General features: G+C 50.5%; 1 protein-coding gene across 1 annotated transcript; it reads left to right on the forward strand.

Annotated features, from left to right (window-relative positions):
• The first annotated feature begins 3963 nt into the window (after positions 1-3963).
• Positions 3964-8296, forward strand: Cd79a (CD79a molecule). Its single transcript, XM_035449103.1, has 7 exons — positions 3964-4017; positions 4520-4620; positions 4791-4849; positions 5518-5817; positions 6030-6148; positions 7695-7763; positions 7906-8296. Exons 1-7 carry the CDS (start codon positions 3964-3966, stop codon positions 8017-8019), a joined length of 816 nt encoding a protein of 271 aa, XP_035304994.1. The 3' UTR covers positions 8020-8296.
• The last annotated feature ends 897 nt before the right edge of the window (positions 8297-9193 follow it).

Genomic DNA, 9193 nt, shown 5'->3' on the forward strand with positions numbered 1-9193 from the left:
TCCATGTCAAGTGGCTCGCAACTACAGCTACAGCTCCAGGGACACCAATGGCCTTTAGCCTCAGGGGCACCTATATTCACGTGCAAGGCACACCTGCACACAAAAATAATAGCCGAGCCAGGCAGTGGAGGCACATGCTTTTGATCCCAGCACTGGAAAGGCAGATGAATCTCAGAATGATCTACAGAGTGAATTCCAGCACAGTCAGGGCTACACAGAGAAACCCTGTCTCCAGCCACCACTCCCCCCCCAAAAAAAAAAAAATGGGGTTAGAGAGATAGCTCAGCAGTTAGGAACACTGGCTGCTCTTCCAGAGTACCCATATGGCAGCTCACCACTGTCTGGGTGACACTTCCCACAGACGTACATGCAATTGAAACACGAATAAAATAATTTTAAAAGTAATTAAAGACAAAGCTCTTATGCAAGGAACATCAGTTGTAACTCAGTAGCTGAAACCTTGCCTGCCACAGGAGAGGCCCATACCCTGCACAGAACCAAACATCAGGGAATAAAGACACTAAAGAAAACTACAAAGTTGGGCTGGAGAGATGGCTCAGGGGTTAAGAGCACTGACTGCTCTTCCAGAGGTCCTGAGTTCAATTCCCAGCAACCACATGGTGGCTCACAGCCATCGTTATGAGATCTGGTGCCCTCTTCTGGTGTGCAGATAGACATGAAGGCAGAATGTTCTATACATAATAAATCTTTAAAAAAAAAAAAAACTGCAAAGTCAAAATAGGAGAGGCCACTGAGCTAGCTAAACACTTGCTGCTCTTCCAGAGGACCCTGGTTCAGTTCCTTTCGTCTATATGGCAGTTCACAACCATCCAGCTCCCAGGATATCTGATAACATACATTCAGACAAGGCACCCAGGCTCATAAAATGAAAAGGAAATTTTGTTGGAGACAGGGTTTCTCTGTATAACCCCTGGCTGTCCAGGAAGTTTCTCTGTAGACCAGGCTGCCCTTGAGCTCACAGAGATTCGCCTGCCTCTGCCTCCTAAGTGCTGGGATTAAAGGTGTGCACCACCACACCCAGCAAAACTATTTTTTTTTTTAGGTTGAGCGAAGCTGTCTGAGTCCTTCCCCAGCCCCAGCCCCAGAGACAAATGTACACATTTGTCTCTACCACAGGCCTCTGTCCCCAAACAGCATGATGGGTCATTTTGCCTTTGGAAGACAAGTCAACTCCTTCATCTACACCAGGTTTTTACTCCTCATTTCTGACACTGACTTGACCTGCCTCTGCCTCCCAAATGCTAGGATTAAAGGCTTGCACCACCACCACCACCCAGCTCAAATTATCTTTCATTTATTTTTTTGTCTTTTGGGGGAGGTGTGTTTGTGTGTGTGTGTGTGTGTGTGTGTGTGTGCACACTACATGTGTGCATGAGTCCAGGTACTTGAGAATGTTGGACCCTCTGAAACTGGAGTTAAAAACAGTTGTAACCCACATGTAAGTGTGGGCATGGAACTTGAACTCAGGTCTTCCACCAGAACTGTATGTGCTAAACGGCTCCTAAACGGCTGAGCCCATCTCTCCAGCTCCTATCTTTGGGTTGGTTTATTTGAGACAGTCTTGTATAGCTCTGGCTAGCCTGGAACTCTTTTTTTTTTTTTAAGGTTTATTTATTATCTATACAGTGTTCTGCCTGAATGTCAGAAGAAGACACCAGATCGCATTATAGATGGTTGTGAGCCACCATGAACTCAGGACCTCTGGAAGAGCAGTCAGTGCTCTTAACCTCTGAGCCATCGCTCCAGCCCCCATAGCCTGGAACTCTTAACAGTCCTTATGCCTCTGCCTCCCTTTTGTTGTTACTTTGACTTATTTTGTCTGAGGCACAGTCTGTGACACCAGCTGACCTGGAGCTTGCCTTTATCCTGTCTCAGCCTCCCAAATTCTGGGATTATAGGCATTTGCCAATACACCTATCTTAGTGATTTTTTTTTTTTGCCTTGTCTTCATACATGCTAAAATTGCCTAACTACTTACTTAGTATCTTCAAAGAGCCATTTCCAGAGGACTGGAGAGATGGCTCAGCAGTTAAGAGCACTGACTACTCTTACAGAGGACCCAGGTTCAATTCCCAGCACCCACATGGCAGCTGACAACTGTAACTACAACCCAGTGCCTTTCCACAGGCAAAACAAAACACCAATGCAAATTAAAAATAAATAATTAAAAAGAAAAAACATTTAGCTGGGCATTGGTGGCGTACACCTTTAATCCCAGCACTGGGGAGACAGAGGCAGGTGAACTCTGAGTTCGGAGCCAGCCTGATCTACAGAGTTCCAGGACAGGCTCTAAAGCAATACTGAGAAACCCTGTCTCGAAAAACCACACACACACACACACACAAAAACCTCCATTTCCTTGTTATAAAACAGACTTTTGTTAGCTAGAAGGTGATGACGAATACCTTTAATCCCAGCATTTAGGAGACAGGGGCAGTCAGATCTCTGTGAGTTAACTTTTGTTAACATTTTAAATTTTATTTATTTTATGTATATGGTTATATTGTGAGCATATATGTCTGTGTACCATGTGCATGACTGGTGCCAACAGAGACAAGGAAAGGGTGGCCAGGGAGCTGGAGAGATGGCTCAGAGGTTAAGAGCACTGGCTGCTCTTCCAGAGGTCCTGAGTTCAATTCCCAGCAACCACATGGTGACTCACAACCATCCGTTATGAGATCTGGTGCCCTCTTCTGGTGTGCAGATGTACATGGAAGCAGAATGGTGTATACATAATAAATAAAATCTTAGAAAGAAAGAAAGAAAGAAAGAAAGAAAGAAAGAAAGAAAGGAAAGCCGGGCGTTGGTGGCTCACATCAGTCAGGAGGCAGAGGCAGGCAGATCTCTGTGAGTTCAAGACCAGCCTGGTCTCCAGAGCGAGTGTCAGGACAGGCTCCAAAGCCACAGAGAAACCCTGTCTTGAAAAACCAAAAAAAAAAAAAAAAAAAAAAAAAAAAAGAGAGAGAGAGAGAGAGAAAAAAGAAAGAAAGAAAGAAAGAAAGAAAGAAAAGGGTGTCCTATCCTTTGGACCTGGAATTAGAGCTGGCTGCGAGCTGCCATGTAGGTGCTAGAGCAAACACAGGTTATCTGGAGATTACATACAGGAGTAGGCCACCTGTCTCATGTTTTCTTTTTCTTTTTTTTTTTTTTTTTTTTTTTTGGTTTTTCAAGACAGGGTTTCCCTGTGGCTTTGGAGGCTGTCCTGGCACTCGCTCTTGTAGACCAGGCTGGCCTCGAACTCACAGAAATCCACCTGCCTCTGCCTCCCGAGTGCTGGGATTAAAGGCATGTGCCACCAACACCCGGCCTGTTTTTTGTTTTTTGGTTTTTTTTAGGTTCATTTAGTGTTTATATGTCTGATTGTGAGCCACCATGTGGGTGCTAGGAATTAAACCTAGCTCCTTGACAAGAGAAATGAGTGCCCTTAACCAATGAACCATCCAGTTCCTCACCTTTAAAACAAAATGGACACAGGGAGCTCAATATACTGGCTAAACTGGCTGGCCAGTGAACTCCCTGTTACCCACACCCCAACCCCATCTGCCTGTTTCTTTGTTTTGTTTTTGTTTTTGTTTTTGAGACAGGGTTTCTCTGCGTCGTCCTGCCTGTCTTGGAGCTCGCTTTGTAGGTCAGGCTGTCCTCGAACTCACAGAATTCCACTTGGCATCTGCCTGTTTCTTATGTAGCCCAGGCTAGCCTCTTGGTTCGTTACTCTCCAATCTCAGCCTCCCAAATGCTGGGATGACTGGCATGAGCCACCACACCCCTCCGCTGAGTCCACTCCACCACAGACTGTATAGCCTGCCTGCAGCAGAGGCCTGCAAGGGTCCCTCTTCAGTAGGCCTTGAACCAGCCCCTTCCCCACCCAAGCCCGAGAGACTCAAGGGAATTGTGGCCAGTGCAGGTGCAGGGCAGTTCCTCTCAACTCAGGGCCTGAAACGCATGGCAGATAAAGGCCACTGGAGCTCATCTCCGTGGGGCCGAACAGGAAGTGAGGTAGAGTTTGGGGTGGAATCTGGTACCTCAGGGCTACTGCAACCCAGACGACTAACCGACTGACTGGGAGATGTCAGGGGGTCCAGGAGCTCCCGGAGTCCTGCCTCTCTTCCTTCTCTTCCTCTCCGAAGCCTGCCTAGGTAGTGTGGCCAAAGGGAAGGTGCTGGGCCAGGGGTGTGTGTGTGTGTGTGTGTGTGTGTGTGTGTGTGTGTGTGTGTGTGCACCCGAGCGCGCCCTAGAAGACAGGAGGGGTGGAGGGTGGAGAGGGAATGGGGGGGCGGGGAGCCGGACAGGATGGTGCATAGTGCATACCCTTTAAAGTAATTCTAGAGCTCAGGAGACTGAGGCGGGAAGGAGGAATATTGCATTTGAGGCCAGCCTGGTCTACGTAATGAGTTCTGTCATGGCTAGTAGACTGGGCAATTTACTGAGACCTCTCCCAAAAAGAAAAGAAGCAGGGGCAGGGACCCATGAGAAGCTTTCTGTACCCAAATGTACCCAGGATGGGTTGGAGGAGGCTCAGGGACGTCCACTGATAGGCCCAAGACCACCAGGCCCCACGACACACTACCGTATCTCCACAAGTAAGAATGAGGAACTGAGGTAAGTGTTGACTGAACAGGCTGAGGAGAGGGAAGGTCACCCCCTCAAAGTGTTACTAGGAACAGAGTCTGAGTCTGAGTCTTCAGCCCGTGACCATCAAGTTGCTCAGCTTCTTCTTTTCCCACTTTTTCTTCCTGACTTCCGACCTTCCTCTTCCATGCTGTGTCCAGGAAGGACACAGCTGCAAGCAAGCGTGGTCCTGGGGAGGCTGAGAATGCAGGCTTTCAAAGTAAACACAGAGTTGCTGGGCGTTGGCCTTTAATCCCAGCACTCGGGAGGCAGAGGCAGAGGCAGAGGCAGAGGCAGGCGGAGGCCAGCCTGGTCTCCAGAGCGAGTGCCAGGACAGGCTCCAAAGCTACACAGAGAAACCCTGTCTCGAAAAACAAAACAAAACAAAAAAACAAAAAAAAACAAAAAACAACAACAACAAAAAAAGATAAACACAGAGTGGACACCACAGCCACCAGTCTACCCTTGTCTCTCAGAGCTCCCTCCCTCTCCCCTAGACAGAACTCAGTCCCAGGTCCCCAAATTACAGAAGTGAGAAGCAGCCTATGCACAAAAGCCAAGCCAAGGCCAGGAAAGGACAGATTCAGGGAGGTGGTGGGAAAGCCACCACTTCCAATAGTCTGGGTGATGCTGCCCCTCCCTTACCCCAGTGGGGGTTCCTAAGGGTTGGGAAAAATGGAAACCATTCCTTCCCAATGAAGGAGAAGGCCTTCTTGAGTCTCTGAACCGAGTACTGCTGGTGTCAGGGGGACAAAATGCAAAGGAGTAACCGTGGCAAGAACCCACAGGGCGTCTCTCCCAGCATCACTGGTGTGAAGGACTCTGGATTGGGGCAATCAGGGCTGTCCCCAGCCTGTGACGCACTTGTCTCTTCTTGTCTCTCCACAGGCCCTAGATGCCAGGCCCTGAAGATAGAGGTACCACCATCACTGACGGTGAACCTGGGGGATGAGGCCCGCCTCACCTGCAAACACGACGCCAACAATCCTAATGTCACATGGTATTACGGTGATTTTCAATACAACTTCAACAACTCCATACCCGCAGTGTTCCTGGGTCCTGGTCAGGGGCCCAGAGGCGAGCTGGTCATCTCTAACGTGAACAAGAGCCATAGGGGCATATACAGGTGCCATGTGGAAGAAAACAACGAGGCACAATTCTCCTGTGGCACCTACCTCCGAGTGCGTAGTGAGTAGCAAGGGACACCGCCCCTCGGGTTCCCCGTCCTATCCAGAACACGGCTTTCATGGGAGCGGAGCCAGTTCCTCCCTCCTGGACCTACACCCAGCAGCACACAGGCTCTCACCTGTAGGATGGTGGCTTCAGGACTCCCTGACCTCACAGGGGGCAGGGCTGGGAGAGGAGGGGACACCGGAACAGCACGCTCCCTGTCTTCACAGAGCCAGTCCCTAGGCCCTTCCTGGACATGGGGGAAGGCACCAAGAACCGAATCATCACGGCTGAAGGGATCATCTTACTGTTCTGCGCAGTGGTCCCGGGAACGCTGCTGCTATTCAGGGTGAGTCTCCCAAGTGACACCCCCCCCAAGTCATCTGGGCTTGCCTCTTCCTGGACTGTGACTCCCAGTGTCCAGCCCGACCTCTAGATCCTGAGGTTCCTCCTCCAAAGCGTGGGAGGCTTCGAGTACCCCTCAATGTAATGAAAGGATTTTAAGTGGCACTGAGCTCAAGGGGTGTCGCGATGGCCCACTGGTCCTCTCTAGATACCTTCTCATTCTTCTCCTGTCCCACCAAAGGGCAGTCCCTCTAGAGCCCCTACTTTCCTTAGGCCACAAGGCAAAGATTATATATATATATATGTATATATATATATGTATATATATATATATACATATATATATATATATACATATATGAGGTTTTACTGTATAACCCTGAATGGCCTTGAACTCACAGAGATCTGACTATTTATGCCTCTCAATTTCTGCTGTAGAATTAAAGGTGTGTGTCACCATGTCTGCCCTTATTTATTTCCTATCAGTGTGTATATATGGATAGTGTGTGAGAGAGTTTGGGCATGTGAGTATGAGGGTTGGAGAATAACTTTCCAGAGTCCCCTCATTCCTTCCCGCTTTGGGTCCCCAGACCAAATTCATGTCCTCAAGTTTGCATGGCAACGTATTTTTTTTTCCTTTCCTTTTCTTCTTTTGTCTTTCTTTCTTTTCTTCTTTTGTTTTGTTTTGTCTTTTGAGAGAGGGTTTCTTTGTGTTAACAGCTCTGGCTGTCCTGGAACTCACTCTGTAGACCAGGCTGGCCTTGAAGTCACAGAGATCTGCCTGCCCCTGCCCCTGCCCCTGCCCCTGCCCCTGCCCCTGCCTCTGCCTCTGCCTCTCAAGTGCTAGGATTAAAGGCGTGCGCCACCTTTTTTAGTGGGGAGGTTGAGATGGGATCTTGCTGTGTAGTTCAGGCTGGGTCGGAACTCACTATATAGATCATATTGGCCTGGAATTCATAATCCTCCTGCCTCATCTTGCCAAGTACTGGAGTTACAGACATTCACCACCACTTCTTCAGTCTTTTTTTGGGGGGGGGGGTACGGTTTGAGACAGTGTTTCCCTGTGTAGCTTTGGAGCCTGTCCTGGAACTAGCTCTCGTAGGCCAGGCTGACCTCGAACTCACAAATACCCACCCATCATCACTGCCCGGCTGCACCACCACTTATTATACTTGTCATCACTGAAGAATAGCAGAGGGCCAGCACGATGGGTTACACCTTTAATCCCAGCAGCACTCAGAAGGCAGAGGAGTTCAAGGCCAGCCTGGCCCACTTAACGAGTTCCCAGGAGCTCACGCTACATAGAAACCCCGAGAAAGCTGGTGGAATGTGGTAGCAACCACACCCAGCATGCTTTGGAGAAATGTTCAAAGTCTGAGGCTCACAAGAAGAAAGAGAGGTTTGGAGAGCAGAATCCTCCAAGACCCCAGTGTGTGTGGCCTTGCGTGTGTGCCTTCTCCTTTCTGATAAAGCGCTTGCTCGTATGAGAGGGTCTGGAAACTCCTTCGCCTCCTCCTTGCTCACCGAGGCTATCTCATCCCCTCCTATAGAAGCGATGGCAGAACGAGAAGATTGGAGTGGACTTGCCAGATGACTATGAGGATGAAAATCTTTATGAGGTCAGCATTGAATGGGACTGTACTCGGGGTCGGTGCCCCGGAAGAGGGAGAGAGGCGCCAGGCCCGAGGGGCCCACTCTGGGGTTGACTGGCAACAGGGACCCCAGCTGCCAGGGTACTGATGTCTACTCTGTCCCCCGCAGGGCCTGAATCTTGATGACTGCTCTATGTATGAGGACATCTCCAGGGGCCTCCAGGGTACCTATCAGGACGTGGGCAGTCTGCACATTGGAGATGTCCAGCTGGAGAAGCCATGACTGGCATCCCCCGTCGGGCTGTGTCCTCTGTCCCTACCTGCCATAAGCCCAGCTCCAGCATCCCCGCCTCACAGCTCTTTCCCTGGAGTCCCCCCTTCTCCGGGGTGTGCCACCCTTGCCTCCAGACTGCCACACCCTACTCTCCCACCTAATTTTGTCCTTCCCCAAGTCTGTCCCCGGTTGGTTCCCGCTCCAGTGGGTAATGAGCCCTTAATCGCTGCCTCTAGGGGAGCTGATTACAGCAGCCTCGTTAGTGTCACCCCCTCCTCCCAGATCTGTCATGGCCACTTAAGTGCTAATAAATCCTTCCCAAAGCAGCCCTTGGCAGGAGTCATGGATCTCATGAGGACCGCCCCTCAACACTGCCAGGGAACCAGGAGCCGGAAGCCCGTCCTCGTCCCCTTCCTCCCTCAGACCTAGGGTTCTGGACCCAAGTTCTCACCTGCCCACTTCTGAGATCTGGGACTAGACAGTCACTCCGGGCTCCCCCCACCCAACCAAGAAACAGGAAGTCTCTTGGGGAAGTCCCCACCCCCAATTGAAGGGCTGGTTTAGGTCTTTTATAGGGCCTCACCCTCTCCACGGCCCTAAGCAAGGGGGAACCAGCAGGGTTGTCAGCAAACTATTAGGCATATTTAAGCTCTGAAAACACGAGGTATTATTTCCTCGGGGTGGGACTTAATTTCTCTCATGGGTTCACTTGCATAGGCAGATTTGGGGAGTTCATGTCAAGAACCCGAAGATGGTGGAGAGTGGCACTGCGGTGTGACCCAGGGGCACTCAGTCGGGAAGAGCAGACACAAGAAGGCGGTTAAAGACAGGAGTGAGGCAAAGGGGGGGACCCGGGGAGTCCCCAGAGACAGGGATAGAGAGAGAGAGAAGGGCACTTCTGAGATCTGGGACTAGACAGTCATTCCGGGCTCCCCCCACCCCGCCAAGAAGCAGACAGGAATTGGCTGGCCAGTGAGCCCGAGCCTGAGGGGCAACAACAGTTGAGGTCGCAGAGGATGAGAGCGACCCAGCGGCAAGAAAAGAGTGATAAAAGGCGCAGGGGACCGGCTGCTGCGGTTTGAAGCAGCAGAAGCCAGGGAGGAAGACAGCTTTGGGGGAAAGGGATGGATGGAGAGCCTGGGGCTCGCAGACGGTGAAGCTCGCCCGCCCGGGCGCGCGGAGG

The sequence above is a fragment of the Cricetulus griseus genome, chromosome 9 (assembly GCF_003668045.3).
Source record: "Cricetulus griseus strain 17A/GY chromosome 9, alternate assembly CriGri-PICRH-1.0, whole genome shotgun sequence".
Taxonomy (NCBI): Eukaryota; Metazoa; Chordata; class Mammalia; order Rodentia; family Cricetidae; genus Cricetulus; species Cricetulus griseus.